We start from the raw sequence: 21,589 nt of genomic DNA, 5'->3' as shown, positions 1-21,589 counted from the left end.
GGGTTGATGATCTGTAATGGAATTTAAACACAGTTTGGAATTTACGCTGTCGGAGGTGGAGGAGATAAAGGTCACGAATGTCACCTGCCAGACCGCATTCAAAACCATGTCTGAGGATTTCGCACATTTCCAAACAACACTTGACAAGCACTCTTCCAAAGGAGACTACCTCGAAAACCGATCGAGGAGCATTAACATTTTAATCGATGGAATTGAGGATGTAAAAACCCATTAGGTATTAATGGAGAACAATAAATATAATGATTGTTTTGATACAGATTCAAATTTCCTGAAATTTACCTGAAATTATTTGATCACTTGTGTTTACTATAATGCTAAGCAATTTAACAACCTGTATAGCAGTTTATCTAATTCCAAGACAAGCTTATTTTCTAACTTTCATTTGAACGTTTGCAGTATTTGTCACGTTCTGACCTTAGTTCTTTTGTTCTGTCTTTGTTTTAGGTTGGTCAGGGCGTGAGTTGGGGTGGGTTGTCTATGTTTGTTTTTCTATGTTGTGTTTTACGTTTGGCCTGGTATGGTTCTCAATCAGAGGCAGGTGTCGTTAGTTGTCTCTGATTGAGAATCATACTTAGGTAGCCTTTTCCCACCTGTGTTTCGTGGGTGATTGATTTCTGTCTTTGTGTATGTCACCAGACAGGACTGTTTCGTTTCATGTCATTCTATTTGTTATTTTTGTTTTAGTGTTCTGTGTTTAATAAATTCATCATGAACACGTACCACGCTGCGCATTGGTCCTCCGGTCCTTCATACTCCTCAGACGAGGACGATGAACGTTACAGTATTCTTAAAAATCGTGACCACCTTGTTCATTATCTGTCTTCTCTCAATCCTTCATTTTCCTTTGTTGCCCTTTCAGAAACATGGTTAACGGAAGAGACAACCATGGTTTTATCACATCTCCTTATAATGCTGTTCACCACTATGGAACCTCAAGAGTCGGAGGAGGAGTGTCCATTTTTGTTCATAAAGGTTTTCAACTCTTTGTTAAAGAGAACCTCACACTTACATCTGATAACAGTGATGATGAATCTCTTTTCATGGAAATTCTCTCTGGTAAATAGTTTATTGGTAGTTTCATTGATAACCTTGCATCAACTTTGGATTTGATTAATAATGAAGATAAAATGGGTTTTCTATTGGGTGATTACAACATGAACGTATTTAAAAGTGATGAACCCCTCACTGACATCTGGCTTTTTGAATACTTTATACCCCAGCCATCTGTGTCCCCTCGTCTATAAACCCAAAAGATTGATCAGTTCATCTGCACCTTTATTGATAATGTTTGTGCATATTCATTAAATAATGTGACTAGTACAGGTTCCCTTTATACTGACTTTTCTGAGCACTTCCCAATGTTCCACTTATCTTTGCCAGCTGGAAATGAACATATGGGAATATGGGAATATGGGAATGATTAAAGGCAGAATCTTCAACAAAAGTCATTGTGAGTACTTTAAGACGTTGATATTTCATGGGGAAATGTTTATTACCAGAATTTCCTCACATCGTCCAATTCTGTATTTCACCACTGCTTTCCCTTAGTTATACCACATAAGAAAGCAGCAGATGGGTTCTGTAAACCTTGGTTTACAACAGGTCTAAAAAAAAATCCTCAGTAAAAAAAAAGACTAGTTGTATAAAAGTTTTGTCACAAATCCCTCTCCCCTGAATTCCCTGAAAACTCACAGGGCTGAGCTTGCTTTAAGCAGGTTTGCATCGTGTAGTCCTGCCTTATGCAACTGTAGGCCTAAATAAAAGTCAACACACAGTCTATGTCAGCTATTGTGCTTATTGATTAATTCCAGTTCATCATTTTCGATTGAAAAAGTCTAGATAGCTTAGTCAGCTCAAGTTTGAATATAAACCAAATTTGATCCCCTCCACTTTTTCTCGCAAACAAATGGCCTAAAACTAGGCCTACACAACGTTATTGCTTTGTTTACCCTGGCCAGAGGGACATTCTGATCAACTGTAGGCTACTAACAACAGCAGCTGCATAGTCTAGCCTGCTATGCACCCTGTCCCTCTGGCCAGGGTGCAGAGCAGGCTAGACTATGCAGCTGCTGTTGTTAGTAGCCTAGAGTTGATCAGAATGAAAAAAAAGTATAATTTCCATGCAATACAGCATGTCAGATCACTAATGTTTAGGTGCCTGGAGTGATGTTTCATCACGCTTGCTAAATAAATACTTAGAGGAAAATGGAGAGTGGACCTTCAGAGACCTGCACTTTCCTTGAATTTGATTGGTCAGACACACACAAAGCCTGCAGCAGCACTCCAATGTGAAGAACAGAGAAATTGTGCATGAGTTCACAAACCATGAGGCAAATCGACAACAACAAAAACTTACTTTGCCCCTCTTTTTAATTATTTGTGTTGATGTACTCTATTTTATACATAATAAAGTATGTTGAAAAGTGCTGGGGCAAATACCGCCTCGCCACACGTTTTCCGGCAGCCTGGCCATTGTTAATACTTGGTTGAAGCACAATTGCCAGCCATTACAGGTGTGAATCATTTTGAATGAGATGAGTATTGTGTTGGTAGCATCATGTTATGGGTCTGCTTGTTACCAATAGTGGCTGTGGAGTATGTTAGGATCAACATATATATGAAAGGACCAAAGGATAGGTCAAAAGTTGGAGGAAAACCTGCCATAGTCTTCAGAAAACCTAACACTGAGATTTTTTAGAGGAACAATTACACAAAGGTGTTTTTTGAAAAAAAAAAAAAATGTAATATTGAGAAATACTTTGATATAAAAATGATAATTATTGATATCAGTAAATACAATTATGGAGGGTACAAAACATTGCTCTGCTCTTTCCATGACCAGGTGAATCCAGGTGAAAGCTATGATCCCTTATTGATGTCACTTGTTAAATCCACTTCAATCAGTGTAGATGAACAGGAGGATTTAAAGGATTTTTAAACCTTGAGACAATTGAGACATGGATTGTGTATGTGTGCCATTCAGAGGGTGAATGGCACACATTTACAGATTCCCTTGTGTATCAAGAAAGGTCCAGCACCAAAGGACATGCAGCCAACTTAACACAACTTTGGGAAGCAGTGGAGTCAACATGGGCCAGTATCCTGCTTTCGACGTAGAGTCCACGTCCCGAGGAATTGAGGCTGTTCTAAGGGCAAAAGGGGTGCAACTCAATATTAGGAAGATGTTCCTAGTGTTTTCTATACTCTGTGTATGTTTTCCTACTGGTAAGTACCTAACAGAAATATTACATTTCAATAGTTTTTTAATAGGTAAAATTCCCTTCAGACACACTGTGCAGGGTACAGGGTGAAATATTTATGGTTGTAAAACGCATAATGTTTTTATAGTGTTAGGAAGACCCTGAGGCAAAAGTGTTACAAAAGCCAGCTCTGAGAATATTGTCTCTCTACACAAGGCTCTTAAATAGATTTATAACTCTCTACTGGAAGCGTGGCACACGTAAATGCCATGGTGTATTGCCTTGTGCAATTTAGAATAGGGATACATCACGGGGTAAGCAGTAAAAGAGGCTTGTGGTTACCTTAGGAGACAGGTCGATAAACGTTAACATTGCATCATTAGCTCAGCTTCTTGATGACATAGCCACCAGAAATCTGTTGATGGGCCAGATTTGAGCATTTCATATGGAATAGCACGAATGGCTGCGCAGGAATGGGAAATAGACATGTTCATATCCGTTGCTGCATAGCTTTGGCACACACTCGTCATATCTTTGCATAATGTTGTCAGAAAGGCAGGCTTGCAAGCCCTTTTGGGATGAGGTTGGTGGGAAGTGGAACTGGGTTCAAAATGCTATTTGAAATATTTCAAATGCTTTATTTGCTTTAGCTTGTCTGAAGTGTCAGATGGACTGGGTTTGCACATGTGGGTCTTTCTATTGGTTTTATTACGCCAGGCAAGCTCCATCCAGCCCAGCTAAAGTATCTGAAATTATTTCGAATCACATTTGTACCCAGTTATGGTAGGAAGAAGAGAAGAACCAGACAGTATATTTCTTTATTCTGTTGTAGATGCCTCCACAGTGCCTTCCAGGAGAAACAAATCTGTGTTTTGGTTAGGAGCGAGCTCCGAGTCCTGATGTTACGCCGATGGGTCTATTTGACATGCGACAGCAATATGGGGGATCCTTCTGCCGCTGTCAAGCAAACTGAAATGTCTTAATGTGAGTGGAGGCTAGAGAAAGTTAAGTGTTCTCTCTACAATTCCTCTCTTTGATACACCCACACCCAGACACACACCAATGTGCAAACACAAACACGCACATGCACACACGTGCATACACACAAACACACACACACACACGCACACACCTACACAATAAAGCTCCCCCTTAAAATCGGTTAGCATTAAATTAATTAACTTTAGACAAGGATTTTATATTTTATTACTCCTTTATTGAGCGTCACCAGTGACATACCGACTAATCAGTTACCATATGGTAATTAGTATCATTGCAAATGTCGTTGAGAAAATTGACTCAGAATGTTCAAGGTTGCATTTTACTATCTGTCTCTCCTTCTCCAACATCATTCTTTCATGGACTAATTCACACTACCAAGTTTACTTCAATATGATGGTTATTAAATCAATCTTTGAGCATAAAAGCATTTCCACCGCCATTTCTAGCATAAATAATTTTACTGACAAAAAGATCCCACCTTGTCTAGCATATTTTGTCTTGTCGACATTTGGAAAGTGTCCCGGCAAATTTGCTGTTTCTATCAGGCCTCTCATGAAATGTTTTATCTGATATGTACTTTACCCGCATCAAACGAATTTATATGGAAACCTGATAACAGAATAGGTTTTAACAGTGTAGATACTGTAATAGGGTGGCACTTATGGTGAACTCAAGCTACCTCACCTCCCTATAGCAGAGGATGCCTGAGAAAGTGGGCTTGGTGGAGTTGAGGTGGTATTCTGTGTGGAGGAGACCTCCAGACCAGGAGGATACTGTCCCTGTCCCTGTCCCTTCCATGGGAAATACTGGACAATTTGCTGAATGTAGACGTCCATTTTTGATAAATGTATAATCTCAGATAGCAGAAACAAGTCGCACACCTAGTCTTGGGGTTGTTGCCCCAAAACTGAGTTCCAACCAACCGTAATGTATTATTTTCATTTGGAATTGCCATGGAAATGGTTAGAATGGGTCAAACTGGATTTAAATGAACACTGGCTCTTAGCAACCAAACATAAAAAATGTCTGCGCTATACTCCGAGTCAATATTCACTAATAAGAAGAAAATCCCCTCGACCAAGCCCACAAATTGGGAAAACATTGTCCCCACATTATAAAAGAACCAACTTCGTTGAACATGTTTTGTTATACAGAAATAACAAAGCATGACAAAAAGCTGCTGTGTTGTTCAATGTACACGTATCCAGGTCAAGAATCCTGACCTGTGGTTTGTAATGCTCCCGCATAGGGAAATATAGCATGCGAGAAGAGCCTGGTGGCTTCAAGCTAATTATTGTGGGAGAGCGGGAAATGTGGGGACCCAGTGTACAAGTAGACTACACTATGTGTAGCCACGTGTGGAATCACAGGTAAGACATTGAACTTGTTTAGTATAGTCCATTTGTAACTCCACTCACTACTTGTAGCTGTATAGTCCAATTGTTTGTGCTGTTGGCCTTGGTAGCTAGCTAGCACTCACTAGCACTGTCATTAAAAGGGGCATGAGGTAAGCCATACCATATGATGTTTTTCTAAATAGTCAGAATGCTCGGGAGCAGGCAATGTTGAAACGTCATCTTTAGACATGTTGTGCTTTTCATAAATGTTGTTTTTAAATGACTAAAACAAGCAGACAAGAAAATTTGCTGTGAGGCAATGGGGTAACATAGGTACACTCAGGTTGTATTCCCCACAGGCAGGTGGGACTGTGATGTTCTAATTAATACCAGCTGGGACTATTTGACAGACACGACCGGTCAAAAGTTTTAGAACACCTACTCATTCAAGTGTTTTTCTTTATTTAAAACATGAATTGTAGAATCATAGTGAAGACATAAAAACTATGAAATAACACATATGGAATCATGTAGTAACCAAAAGTATTAAACAAATCAAAATGTATTTTATATTTGAGATTCTTCAAATAGCCACCCTTTGCCTTGATGACAGCTTTTCACACAGCTTTTCACATTTGTTTAACCCTTTTTTGGTTACTACATGATTCCATATGTGTTATTTCACAGTGTTGTTGTCTTCTACAATGTAGAAAATAGTAAAGAAAATAAAGTAAAACCCTTGAATGAGTAGGTGTTCTAAAACTTTTGACCGGTAGTGTAAGACCATGGGCCAAGAGGCCATGATATAGACTTGAACCAATCAACATAGCTAAAATGGACGTGAATACTCCAATGCACCAATCATACAGACATGTTGTAGTCTTCTGCAGCAATTAAAGGTGCACTCCAGGATATTAAGAATAACACATTATATTAAATTATATATACATGTATATATTTTGCAGGACATAACATATCTTGCTAAATGGATGAGTAGTACACAAAAAACGGGGTCCACTTTTTGCTCATGAGCACCACTTTCAAAACTACTGGCTGAAATTATACAAAAGTTTGTCAGTGCATCTTTAATGAAATACTACAGTATTACAAACAGCCCCACCAAGATGCCCATCTGCTAGCAAATGCTTTCAGTGGGGAGAGAGGGCTATATTGTGTGTATCTATACTGTATTTCCTTTGTTTTCCAAAATATACTCTCTTGCACACACACACATCCACACTCGCTACACACATACACTTCTCCAGGCCATCAGACTGTTAAATAGTCACCACTAACCGGCCTCCACCCAGCCCTGAATTTTAGTCACTGTTACTAGCCTGCTACTACCCTGTACTCAACCCTGCACCTTAGAGACTGCTGCCCAATGTACATAGTCATTGAACACTGATCACTTTAATAATGTTTACTCTTTTACCCATTTCATATGTATATACTGTATTCTAGTCAAGGCTCATCCTACACAACTACTGATGTACACATATTTTCTATTCATTTGCTGTCCATAATGTCTATACACACCATCATATACATATATATTTATTTTCCAGACTCATTGTCATTGCTCGTCCTGATATTTCTTTATTCCTTTACTTGTATTTTGGGGATTTGTGTGTAACACAACACACCCCCCCCCCCCCCCCCCCACACACACACACACACACACACACAGCGGTAAATGCCCACATACACTCACACTGACCACAGGTTCCCTCACCTGAATAGAGTGCCTGGTCTCCACTCTGACAGGTCTCCCCTCCCTCATGCTGTCCGTGAACCAGGAGATGTCCAGCACAGCCAGTCTGGAAACATCCCTCAGACCATGTCCCATCAGCCACGCCCACAACACCTCAGCCTGATTGTCCTCCGCCACCACGTGAGTGACATCATCACTGCACAAGGAACAGGAAGAAGGGAGTCACAGGTCAGTAAAACTACGGTAAAACTTGACATAAAGCCTGCATAAAGCCTTATGATGTGGTTACAAGTGGGGGCTACACATCGCTAGCGGAGGAGTCGTCCAGTGGCTACAGAGAGCTGAGGACTAAGGAAAATTTCAGGACCGGCAAGCCAGTCGTGATGTGCATTCACAATTGAGATCCATAAAGATATGCATTCACCTACAGCAGGATTGGGAAACTTAATGTTGCAAGTTAGAATAGTAGAAAAACTTAAGGTGCAATTTCGGCCTCTCATGGTGAGTTCAGATTTTTTATGGCACCCACCCCATTCAAAGTTGCCCATCCCTGACCTAGAGTATCCCACAGCTCCATAGGGATCCTCATAACAGACGTGTCTGGTTTTCTCCCAGCCGGAAACCCTCTCTGTTCCACCAGTGTGTAACTACCATACCAATGAGCCAATCAGAGCACCTGTCCATGCATGATTATCCTCCCCATGCTCCTTCTTCTCCTCCTGTCTCCTAGCTGAGGTAAAACAGCGGAACGGCTCCTTACGGCCCTCCCAGGACATCCCAACAGCCTAACAGAGCGTCACTTCAGCAGAGAGGCAAAGGCCTAATTGGCCAAATCAGCAGTGAATCTTATGCTCTGTCTGACTGCTCGGTGTACTGGTTGGTTGGTTGGCCTGCCGCTGAGACCAGGTTTAGAGAGGCTCCACAACAATAACAGCAACAGAGTGAGGCTCATCAAAGATAACACAAACAGTATGAGTGGATAGAGCATATAATCACATTCAATATCTTTGCGCAGGTGTGAATATGACTATATTATCACCAAACTGAGAGAAAAAAATATTCTACACACTGTCAACATCAACTTTGGAAGTTATTGTGGTGTACTGAATATTGTTATTTACAGACAAAGAAGTGGTGAAACCCATCCTCTTAGAAAAAGGAAAAATAAATTGTCCTTCAGATTAATCGCCATCTGTTGATTCTAACAAAAAAACAGGAAGCCTTTCAAAATGTCACAATCGAGTGTGGACTGATGTAGATATTCAACTCTGTGCTTAAATTGATATATAGGTACTGAATTTAGCCATGGTGGATAAATAAAATAGAGTGCTCTCTCAAGGATAAATAACTGAATGCTCTCTCTCATTCCCTCACTACTCTTTTACTCACTGCCCTCTAAACAGAAACACAGCCCCTATAATCTAGGCCAAAATCCTGATATTTTTCTGACTTGCGACCAGCAGTGAATATAAAATGGCACGGCAGATAGATATGCAAATGAGCAAGCATGCCCTGCTGCACAAGATTGGAGTTCCCAGGAACAGTGGGACCCTGAGCTCCAGCGCAGTGAGCAAGGACAGGCTAAAGTCAATGGGGTTCAGATAGGGAGCGCTGACGCCTGTGCTGCACTGCATCCTACTGCATCCCACTAGGAGATCCAAGATCAAGATTAATGAAGGTGTGTGTCGATAACAGAATTATCGACATGCCATTAATTTCACAGCAGCTAAAGCCAAAATCGCAACCTAGCTCGTCACTCAAAAACTCCCACGATAAACTCACAATTCAGAAAACTTGATCATGCTTAAGGTGTTGTGTATTTGCGTTTCAGAGTTGAAATTAGAATGGTGGATTTATCTAAGTGGTTAAACTGATCAGATCACACTTGATAAATTATAAATGAAGGTTTGTGCCTCTCATCCACCTCACAAACAGCATTCAGCCGCACCAAACAATGTATGTGTGCCTGCTTGCTTGCGTGTGTGTGTGTGTGTGTGTGTGTGTGTGTGTGTGTGTGTGTGTGTGTGTGTGTGTGTGTATAACGTTCAAGAGAATATCTTGTTTGTGTAAGGCTGTGTTAGGGAGGTGTTATCAAAACTGCCGCTGATATCAAACTGTCTGCTAAGGCAGAATGTCAGTTCGAGGCGCACACACGGCCTATTTCCTGTGGTTGGTTTCAAACAATTGTATCAAGCCAAGTGTAACCGTAGAGGCGCTCAAGCTGTGTTTCTGGGAATGCTGCCATCATCCGCAGCCTGGTGCGATGCGGAGCTGGCAGCAGCTCTGTTCTACAGCCTCCCAGTTCGCCTCCTCCCACTGGTGCCCCTCAGGCAGACCTATACAGCTCTATCTGCCTGGCTGAGCTTGATCAGCTCAGTATCGCTAGCTACCGCTGCCACCCAGCTATGGCACAATGGATCATTAAATGAACCTGTGGCTGGCTGTTGGCTCCACGTCAATTCAGCAAGCCATGACACCCACCATCTCAGATGTTTCTGAAATCGTTTCTGTAGTCAGGCATTCCTGGAAGCATTATTTTGTTGAAATATAGTTTGACCTCTGAGAAATTAAGCGAATTGATTTCACCCCCAAATTGGCCATTTTACATTTGAAGGATTCACATACATTGTCTTTGGAAAGTATTTAGACCCCTTGAATTTTTCCACATTTTGTTAAATTACAGCCTTATTTTAAAATGGATTACCACCATGCTTCACCGTAGAGATGGTCCCAGGTTTCCTCCAGACGTGTCACTTGGCATTCAGGCAAAATAGTTCAATCTTGGTCTCTTGTCTCTCATGGTCAGAGTCCTTTAGGCAAACCCCAATTGGGAAATCATGTGCCTTTTACTGAGATGTGGCTTCTGTCTGGCCACTCTACTATTAAGGCCTGATTGGTTGAGTGCTACAGAGATGGTTGTCCTTCTGGAAGGTTCTCTCATCTCTACAGAGGAACTCTGGAGCTCTGTCAGAGTGACCACCGAATTCTTGGTCACTTCCCTGACCAAGGCCCTTCTCCCCCGATTGCTCAGTTTGGCCGGGCGGACAGTTCTAGGAAGATTCTTGGCAGTTCCAAACTTCTTCCATTTAATAATGATGGAGGCCGCTGTGTTTTTGGGGTCCTTCAATGCTGCAGAAATGTTTTGGTACCCTTCCCCAGATCTGTTTCTCGACTCAATCCTGTCTCAAAGAAAATTCCTTCAACCTCACAGCTTGGTTTTGCACTATCAACTGTGGGACCTTATACAGACAGGTGTGTGTATTTCCAAATCATGTCCAATCAATTTAATTTACAACCAAGTTGTAGAAACATGAGCTCAATTTCGAGTCTTAAAGCAAAGGGTCTGAATACTTATGTAAATAAGGTATTTTTGTTTTTTAATGTTGAATAAAAAACTTTTTTTTTGTTGCTGTTTTTGCTTTGTCGTTATGGGTTATGTGAATAGATTGATGAGGATTTTTTTTTATTTAATCCATTTTAGAATAAAGCTGTAAGTAACAACATGTGGAAAAAGCCAAAGGGTCTGAATACTATCCGAATGCACGGTAATATTTAATAATTATAGTACCTAACATCCGATTTGGACCATTTTTCTCCCATCCAACATTTGAATGTGAGTACAACATTTTCACAACAGGCCTGAAGGAAACAGCAAGTTGGTTGGTAAACTTTCCAAATGTCTACATAACAAAACATGGTAGACAAGATGGGATCATTTTCTGCCTGTAAAACGAATTATGCAGTTCAGGCTGTAACAAAATAATATGGAATACAAGATTGGTGTGGGTTGTGGTGGGTCTGTTTGTGGCTTTTGACCATTTCTTTGGATTCCTCATGTCTATCTCATTGTTTGGTCCAAATTGGATGTTAGGTAATATTCAATTTTATATGAGTCCTATAAATTAAAATAGCCAATTTGGGTGCAATCAATTGAGTTAATTTCTTAGAGATTTAATTATATTTCAACAAAATGCTAATGCTAATTAGGAATGCTAATCTTATCTGTTTCTAACAACAGAAACAATTTCAGAACAATCTGAGATGGTGGGTGTCGAAATTGTGTCTTTATTGTGCTTTTTGAGGTGGAACAACCCGCCTGTTATACAGGCTATTGTGTGGTGGCTGGTGGGCGATTCCTTCTTAATACACAATGACATTGCTTGGAACAAAGAAACTTCAAACAATCAGACATAGAGCAACAACATTATGACCAGGAGGTTATGGAAAAACATGACATAGGGCCAACCATAACACGATCAATACCTTCATTTGACCGTTAAACAAGGAAACCAAAAAAATCTATTTGACTTGAGAATTACAGTGTGCTGGTTGGCCTACCTGAGGACATCTTCCACCCTAAAGCCTTTTGACCTGGCCAGTCTGGTCAGAAAGTTCCTTCTACTGCTGCCCATCTTCCTCTCCACCAGATACAGAGTCACCTCCTTGAACTTGACCTCTACCTGACCCTGAGCACCAGCCTCAACCGGTCTCTTCCTCTTTTTCACAAGAGCTAGCATGCCAGCATGGTTCATCTCTTTGGGATGAGCTTCAGAAAGTGGAGCACTTACACTTGAAACTCGTTTTGCTTTCTCAAAGGTCTGTATTGTGTGCCTCGCACCTCTTGCCTCTAGGAAAATGCTTGTTTTGGTGATGCCACAGTTGTTGGTCTCTTATTTGTCAACACAAGGATAAACTGGCAGTTGGAATGAGGTCTGTGAGGGGCTGACAGACAGGAAGCCTCTGGCAAAGCAACAGGTGTTTATGATTTGGATTTTATTAGGCAGAGATCAACTGCCGCAATCAAACAATGACAAAGGGGAAAAAACATAAATAACTTATGATTGGCCTCTTAGAGGGGCTTTGTGAATCCACATAGAATGGATTGAAAATGTATCTACATAGAATCTAATGAGGAAAAGCAAAGCCATGTTAACCTTACCAATGAAACTGTGCCCAGAAAAAAATTACATTTAGATTATTATTATTATTATTATTATTATTAATCGGGATGATTCTGGACTGCAGGTTAGAGCAAAACTTTTTTCCAGGGGTCAATGATTAGGACTATTTTGTCCAAATTGGGGGTGTGCATATGTTGGTCAGTTTTGAAACATTATTAGGTCATTAAAGCATAAGTATAATTTTGAGATGTTTCTCAACTCCTCAGATAAGACACTAGAATGGACTGACATTATTTTGTAGCCTGAGTCTTTGAATGGATGTTCAAGTCCCTGTCCAAGGATATAAAAACACTCAAAAAGGTCATCCCAAGGCAATTCGGAGTAAATGTCCCTAATCCAATGACAAGTCTAATGGCAATGGATGGCTCTGAGCTATTCAATGTCTATTTTCCAACAAAAAAATGTGAGAAACAGAGAAGAGAGGCCTGTGGTGTATTCATTCCGCCGATTCTGTTGCAAAACGTTTCTTAAATGGAAGCAAACGGAACAAAACAGGGAGGGACCTACCTGAATTTGTCCAATGGAAACCTTTGGCGGAATAAATACATTCCAGAAATCCCTCTTTGTAGCAAACAATGGGCGTGTTCGCTTGCTCAGTCGGTGAATTGCACATTCGCAGTTGCCCCTCCCGCATGCCTGCCTCACATGGGAAAACTTTAGACCACATGAGGTTGGTGGCACCTTAATTGGGGAGAACGGCTCGTGGTAATGGCTGGAATGGAATAAGTGGAATGGTATCAAATATATCAAACATGGCTTCCATGTGTTTGATGCCATATCATTTGCTCCATTCCAGCCATTATTATGAGCCGTCCTCCCCTCAGTAGACACCACTGCTTTAGACGTTCCTGTTTTTCTACATTCAAAAGACCACAGTATCCACAATTCTGTTGACAACCTAATTCCTGTAGTTTCAAAGTCATTAAACATTTTGTTAAATGTAATAAAGTAAAATGTTTTATTTCTACTTCAAAACAGAGCAGACTTTGTTAAAACTTCATTGGGATAGAGGGCAGTATTTTCACGTCCGGATGAAAAGCGTGCCCAAAGTAAACTGCCTGTTTCTCAGGCCCAGAAGCTAGGATATGCATATAATTGGTAGATTTAGATAGACACTTTAGAGTGTTTTCTAAAGCTGTTACAATTATGTCTGTGAGTATAACAGAACTGATATGGCAGGCGAAACCCCGAGGACACACCATCCCAAAAAATAAAAATTCAGCTTACCACTGTTTTCAATGGCTAGTACGATAATTAAGTCCTCCCAAATCACAGTTCCTAGGGCTTCCACTAGATGTCAACAGTCTTTAGAAAGAGTTTCAGGCTGTTTTTTTTTAAAATGACCCAGATATTGTAGTTTTTCTAGGTGACTCCCATTTTGGCTGTAGTGTTTCCAAGCGCGTGGAGCGAACATACTATTCTCCGTCTTAAATTTATCGTGTGTTTGCGTATTAGGATACCTAAGGTTTGATTATAAACGTTGTTTTACTTGTTTGGAAAAGTTTATTAGTATTGTTTGGGATTCATTTTGTATGCATTTTGATCTAGGGAAGCTGAGTGGGTTATTGACTGAAGGGCGTCAGCTAATCTGAGTTTTTATGGATATAAAGAAGAACATTATCGAACAAAAGAACCATTTGTGATGTAACTGGGACCTTTTTGGAGTGCCAACAGAAGAAGATCATCAAAGGTAAGGCATTTTTTATGTCACTATTTCTGATTTTCGTGTCGCACCTCCCTGGTTGAAATATGTTTGTCATGCATTTGTATGATGGGGGGATGTCCTCAGATAACCGCATGGTTTGCTTTCGCCGTAAAGCCTTTTTGAAATCTGACACGGTGGCTGGATTAACAAGAAGTTAAGCTTTATTTTGATGTATTACACTTGTGATTTTATGAAAGTTCAATATTTATAGTAAATTAATTTGAATTTGGCGCTCTGTCATTTCACCGGATGTTGTCGAGGTGTCCCGCTAGTGGGACGCCAATCCCAAACAGGTTTTAATGGCATGTATTAAATCATTTCATTCAAATAAGTTGACTCACCCGGATAAGTATACCTGGATACACATGTATTAACTTTGAAAAATTGATTTCTTTGTTTGGGCTAATGGTTATGGCTAATGGTTTCTATCTGAGCATATGGCACATGGTAATTGTCTGCAATTCACACCTCCCAGTATAGATGGCGATAATATTATACTGGGTCAAACAGCTGCAAAGACAAAGGCATGTTTACACCAGCTACTAGGCGAAGTCAACTCCTTGCACATCTAGACAGCCAATACTCTGTTGCTGGGCAGAAACTTAAGTGGTGTGTGTAATTGAGCTGTTCCTTCTCACTTCATCTAACCTGACCTCGGCCTGAATTCCTCACTCCTATCTAATCCACGGCAATCCAACCTTATCTGCCACACCCTGGTCTGTTTCACCTGTCTTTGTGATTGCCTCCACCCTCCTCCAGGTGTCGCCCATCTTCCCCATTATCCTCTGTGTATTTATACCTGTGACCTCTGTTTGCCTGTTGCCAGTTCATCTTGTTTGTCAAGTCAACCAGCATTTTTGTGTCAGATACTGCTTTTCCCCAGTCTCTCTTTTCTCTCTGTTCTCCTGGTTCTTGACCCTTGCCTGTCCTGACCCTGTACCCACCCACCTGACCACTCTGCCTGACCCTAAGCCTGCCTGTTGTCCTGTACCTTTGCCCAACCTCTGGATTACCGACCTGTGCCTGACCTGAGCCTGCCTGCCGTCCTTTAACTTTGCCCCTGTTGTTACTTCGACACGGTCTGCATCTGGGTCTTACCTTCATACCTGATTTTATCAGTGACCACAACCAAGTGATTGCCTTTTTCCTAACTCAGTAACTTTCCATACCCCTTAGTTCTTATCCACCCTCCAATGACCCCACCATATACATACATGTATACATATATACTAATACATGTACTCATTAACTTCTAGTATAGCAAGTACTGTATATTTCAAGCGAGAATCCAACAGTCACTCCTTTTTTAATAGTAACTCATTCCTTTCAACATGATATACAATTTGAAATGACTTATAAATTAACAGAAAATTAAACATGATTAACATTCCCAGTTGATTTGTATATTTACACCTCAGAGACTTATGGCCTCTGATTTATAATCACACTATGCACTCTCTTATTCCCCATCCTATTGTACAACTGATAATGACATTTCAGCTGGAGCGTTTGACGTTCTCCCTTTCCAATGATAGCGAAAGACTTGAAAAGGAAAAGAAAACACAAAACATAACAAGTATTAATAATGCGTTAAGCTTTACTACTACTGCTCATTCAGTTGCTGTCCCTACAGCCGTGAGAATAGCTATTGCATTGAATCTGTCTCCTGCTCCTGATCTCCCATTGCCTTTGTGATTCACCAATAGATCAAGAATGGAATCTTTCAGATACTCCCTAACTGTCTCCCAACCCATACCCAGTTTTCTAGACACCAACATCTCCACTGATATCCTGTGTTCTGCCACAGTCGGTATCTGTGGATAATACTTCCGTGTGCTCAGGTTAGGGACACATCTCCCATCCCAAGGCCGATATACACCCCACCCCTTTGTGAACACCCTCTTTACAGTGTAAACTTTAGGTCCCAACGGTTGATAAGCAGCAACCTTCTAACACTTTCCTTTTACAGTCACTTGGTCCCAATCTTCTGGGAGATATGTCAAGTGTTTGCGGGTTTGTTAGGATTGGGGGAGATATTAGTGGCGTTGGAAGAGTATCCAACCGTACAAAACTCTTAAGTCACATGTTTCTGAATCACACTCTGCGGGAGACGTGATGCTATTATTACAGCAAACCTCCCTTCCGGTGATGTGGCCTCCTGTATACAGGGATCTGTGGCTATTCTTTCAAGCGTTGTACCTTCTTGGATAAAGCCCTGACTGAAAGTTGACAATAGTGTCTGAAATGACAACACTATCTTTGCTACTCCCACCTACTCCCACCACTTGCCTTTATAGTAGTCTCTATATTGTGCATTGTTAGCTGTCCTTCCTTTACTATGTGCTTTCCCCTGTATCACTATACACAAGGAGTGGTATTGTTCCCCAGAGACTCTATTTCCCACTTCCTTAATCTATGAGCCTCACAAATCTCCGCCCCAGTCATATTAAATTCCGCTTTCCCAAATCCCTGTAATGTTAATGCCTTTGTTTTTGGAACTCCGTAGAATGCACTGATATCGATCCTACCAGGATCTGTCAACACCGATATGGAAACATTCTGTCTCAAACATTCTGTCCCCTATGTACATTGCCTCTGGCCTCAAGTACATTTGCACCTAGATTATTCCATCTAACCCATAACACGTTAATCGCTACTGCTGTGCCACTCACATAGTTATTAACATACTAAGACCTGCTCAAGTCAATTAGTCAGTTCTGGCACAATGATCACTCACATGTTCCACGCCACCTAGAAAACATTGTTTGTTATCCCAATCAGTTGTACCCAGTCTTCTTCTTCCTCATCATTGGAGGTCAATGGTAAAACAAAGCCCCTACTATCAATGTCCCTATTACGGTTAGCCCACGCTACCATCTAGTGTGTTCTCTGATAACCTCCCTCTCGGAGGACACGAAAAGATAAGGTTTCCTGGGAGGAAAGCCTCCCTAGACTCAATGGATTGTTACAAATATTGAATTAGTTTCAGAAACCACTTTGGGCTCTCCTCACAGCTTAAGGGCAGTGCTCTCTCTCTCTCCTTCTCTCCTTTCCAAATCATAATTAGAACTATTGATAAATTATCCATCCCAAATTTGGAATGACAGTCCTGAGTGCTTCACTTTGAGTCTATCATCGAATTCCAGACTCTCAACTTATCACACACCGACACTGGCAGAATGTACGTTTACAGACAGGGGGAAATATATATACAGTACGTACTACTCATATTACCAGCATTAACTTTTCTCATCACGGCCACCGTTTATCCCTGTCTCACATTGTCGTGAGTGGCATGTTAATGACAGATAGGTATCTCTATATATTTTTTGTGTGCAGACCCCCACAATCAACCTGATACCCCAAATACACAGTTTAGAGCAACCCTAAATCTATTACGGGTACAGTTGACAACCCCCCTCCTTCCCGTTACTCATTCTTCTGGCGTCTCTTAATTTTCTTCTTCCGATAGCGTTACAGTTCATCTTCCCAATGGCACACATGTAACTCATGCCTGTCAAAGTTGATGGCCCTTGATAATGTCCCGATTTCAATATCTGGGGAATAATCAGTTTTTCCCAAGTGAACGAATGTCTCACCTGAGCCTCCACCACCATTCTGTACAGTCCATTCTTTCTTTTTCATTTTCCGACCAGTGCACCAGCAGCATGAGAGGAGTTTGGACATGATCTCTCTCCATACTCACTCCACATGCACGGTCTCAGGACTCATTCCGCACTCCTTGCTAGCTCAGATTAAGGTCTCAGGTAGAAGTGGTGCAGGACAGGGCCGTAGTGAACGCCATTGTCGCCATTACTTCAGTCAGTTAGAGGGGGTGAGGCTCACACTCTTCTTGGTCGAATTATTTCTTCCATGCACCTAGATGCCATCTGGAGTCACTTTCACCATAACTTCGAGACTGGACCGACAAGAACAGTATAGGGCATGTCTGATTTGGGAAATCAAGACAAACTATTCACTGTATGACAAATTATTACATTTTATTTTATTAATACAAATATTTCTAAGACAAATGTCAAATACAACACACTGTTGAAACAAATTAGCTTATACTCCCTTATCATATTGGCGACCTCACCTCAGAGTTACAGGGTCAGGGAGTTAGAGGGCTAACCCTTTGGGAGAAATCCCGACCAGACAGCAAACCCAATCTGGTGAGGTTTGTATTGAAGCAAAGACAAAAGAAAATCAACCAAAACAACAACACTTCATATTGTTTGATTAGGGCTAAACTTTGAACATTGAGATATTAAAGACATGATAGATCAGACGCATAGTATATAAAGGAGTGAGATCTGTAGAAGGACAGAGTGGCTGTGGAATGTGCTGGGTGGACAAGAGGAGATACAGGATTGCTATAGGGGAGCGGGTGGACATCTGTGCATTAGGCAAAGGAGGGGTTGAGGTCAGGAGGTCAGGTCAGATCCCCTGAAGGGAGTAATAAGGGTTTAGTATCCTGTTACCCTCTTCCTGTCGAACCATAAGATGTAAGGATTGGAGAGAAGGAGGAGTGTCCAAATTGGGATATATATAATTGTGATGGTGAGAACATGCTTTTGTCTGAATACAGCTGTGTCGGCCCTTTGGGAAGAATTCAACTTGGTTAAGCTTCTCTGGTTTTCATGAGTTATTTACTCTGAAATTAGAACCTAACAGACGGTGCTGCGAGCAGGGTTCACCACGATTTGTAGTCAAACCAAAGAGTCCAGATCAGTGGAGCAGAGCTGGCAACAAACAAGGTAGGCTAGTTCCTATATCTGTTTCCACTTATTCTGACATCTTTGGGAGATGAGAATCGTAGGCTGAACAAATTACGGGATACGGACTTGGAGAGCCTGAGTTTAATTCGATAGGCCCATTGTATATCGACCGGTAGTAGCTTTATGGTAGATGGTAAGTCCCGGAAGGTAAACTCGTACAGGCTGTTACCTATAGGGTAAGTCCTAGTGGGTAAATCCCTAGTAGGTTGGTTCCTGCTAGTACTATAAAGTAAATGGTAAATTCCTAGTTGGTTGGTTCCTGCTAGTACTATAAGTATAGATTAAGTCCCGGAAGGTAAACTCAAGCAGGCTAGTACCCGTGGGGTAAGTCCTAGGGGGTAAATTCTGATTGGGATAGTTCATGTGACTACTATAAGAATAGTGTGAGTCCCGGAAGGTAAGCCTGCGCAGACTGAAACCTGCGAAGGGTAAGTCCAAGCGGAGTAAATTCTGGGTGGGGTTGGTTCCCTGCTAAAACTGTAATGAGAGGACAAAAGGCCCAGTTTCAGTGGCCATAAAAGCATAGGGTGTGAGTGTGAGTGTGTCACGCCCTGGCCATAAAGAGGTTTTTATTCTCTATTTTGGTTAGGCCAGGGTGTGAATAGGGTGGGCATTCTAGTTTCTTTATTTCTATGTTTTCTATTTTATTATTTTCGGCCGAGTGTGGTTCCCAATCAGAGGCAGCTGTCTATCGTTGTCTCTGATTGGGAATCATACTTTGGTAGTCATTTTTCCCTCTTTCATTTGTGGGTTCTTAATTTTGCACGGGTTGTTATTTTGCCCTGCAGAACGTCACGTTCGTATTTTGTTTTGTTGTTGTCGGTGTTCAGTTAACCTTTTTGGGATAGGGGGCAGCATTTTCACTTTTGGATGAATAGCATGCCCAGAGTGAACTGCCTCCTACTCTGTCCCAGATGCTAATATATGCATAGTATTATTATTATTATTATTATTAGTATTGGATAGAAAACACTCTGAAGTTTCTAAAACTGTTTGAATGATGTCTGTGAGTATAACAGAACTCATATGGCAGGCGAAAACCTGAGAAAAATCAAATCAGGAAGTGGGACATCTGAGGTTTGTAGTTTTTCAAAGCTTGGCCTACCGAATACACATTACGGCTTCCACTAGATGTCAACCGTCTTTTGAAACTTGAATGAGGATTCTACTATAAAGGAGGGGCTCAGGAGACCTCTTTGAGTCAGTGGTCTGGCAGAGAGCCTTGGTCTCGTGACGCGTCCTCCCGACAGAGTTACCTCGCGTTCCAGTGCTTTTTCTGAAGACAAAGAAATTCTCCGGTTGGAACATCATTGATGTTTTATGTTAAAAACATCCTAACGATTGATTCCATACATCGCTTGACATGTTTCTAAAGGACTGTAATGGAACACGAGTTTTTGTCTGGATGAAATGCTCGCGCATCATGAAGATGGATTACTGGGCTGAACACGCTAACAACAAGTGGCTATTTGGACATAAATTATGGAACTTTATGGAACAAATCAGTCATTTATTGTCGAACTGGGATTCCTGGGAGTGCCTTCTGATGAAGAGTGAATATTTATGGTGTTTCTAACTTTGTTGATTCCAAAATGGCGGATATTCCTCTGGCTGTTTTGGGCTCTGAGAGCCGTTCTCAGATTATGCTTTTTCCATAAAGTTTTTTAGAAATCTGACACAGCGGTTGCATTAAGGAGAAGTCTATCTTTAATTTTGTGAATAACACTAGTATCTTTTATCAATGTTTATTATGAGTATTTCTGCAATATCCCCGGATGTTTTGGAATCAAAACATTACTGCACGTAACACGTGATTTTTGGATATAAATATGCACATTATCGAACAAAACATACATGTATTGTGTAACATGATGTCCAATGAGTGTCATCTGATGAAGATCATCAAAGGTTAGTGATTCATTTTATCTATATTTCTGCTTTTTGTGACTCCTATCTTTGGCTGGACAAATGGCTGTGTTTTTTTTTTACTTGGCGGTGATCTAACATAATCATATGTTGTGCTTTAGCTGTAAAGCATTTTTGAAATCGGACACAATGGGTAGATTAACAAGATGTTAATCTTTCATTTGCTGTATTGGACTTGTTAATGTGTGAAAGTTACATATTTAAAAAAAATATTTTTGAATTTCGCGCGCTGCCCTTTCAGTGGAATGTTGTCGCGCCTGCGCTAGAAAGGTTCATAAATACATAGAATGAACACGTACCATGCTGCGCTTTGGTCCACTTCTTCCCATGACGATCGTGACAGTGTGTGTGAATGGGAGGTTAGTTTTGTGCCTTGTTGGGGTGGTGAACCATGGCAGATTATGTGGAAATAGGAAGACAAGTGTGAATCATTTTGGTGATGTGTGTTTTCAATAATAGGGATATTGGAGGAAATAAGTCATCCATATTCTCCTGTAATACATTTGCATACACTATGGTATCGGTTCTAAATACAAGGTATTAAGTGCCGTGACCAATTAGTTATTAACCGGGGAAGTGTGTAGTGCTATCTGAGAAAATAGTTAATAGAAGGTGTGTATTATAGACGGGAGTGAAGTAATCTAAGATACCCTGAACACCGTCGGGAGAGTTTAAGGAATAATAACTATTGGTATGGCGACAAACAGCTCCGATTCTCCCTGTAATGTAGAGCTAGCATATTTTTTTAAATCCATGGAGGCGCTGAAAGAAGCGCACAAGCATTCTACCAATTCGACTGGAATATGGGAAAAATTGCGCAAGGTAGATCAAATTGGACAAAATTTTCCCGCTGACGGAGAATTCAAATCAAATAAAGAATTCAGGGAGGCTATTATGACTTGGCATAAAGACATAAAAACAGAATCAAAAGCTCAATATGCC

General features: G+C 40.9%; 1 protein-coding gene across 2 annotated transcripts in view; it reads right to left on the bottom strand.

The window, feature by feature from the left end:
- tdt (terminal deoxynucleotidyl transferase) overlaps positions 1-11,904 on the bottom strand; it is a 143,733-nt gene extending 131,829 nt beyond the window's left edge. Inside the window, exons 1-2 of one of the 2 annotated variants that reach the window (XM_021580065.2) lie at positions 11,613-11,904; positions 7,296-7,470 (exon numbers count right to left, since the gene is read on the bottom strand). In XM_021580065.2, the coding sequence (XP_021435740.1) occupies positions 7,296-7,470; positions 11,613-11,806 (369 nt within the window). In that variant the 5' untranslated portion in view covers positions 11,807-11,904. 2 annotated transcript variants of the gene reach the window in all.
- Positions 11,905-21,589: the final 9,685 nt, after the last annotated feature.

The sequence above is a fragment of the Oncorhynchus mykiss genome, chromosome 23 (assembly GCF_013265735.2).
Source record: "Oncorhynchus mykiss isolate Arlee chromosome 23, USDA_OmykA_1.1, whole genome shotgun sequence".
NCBI lineage: Eukaryota > Metazoa > Chordata > Actinopteri > Salmoniformes > Salmonidae > Oncorhynchus > Oncorhynchus mykiss.
The sequence above is the reverse complement of the archived record's forward strand: the minus strand, read 5'-3'. Positions and strand labels throughout refer to the sequence as shown.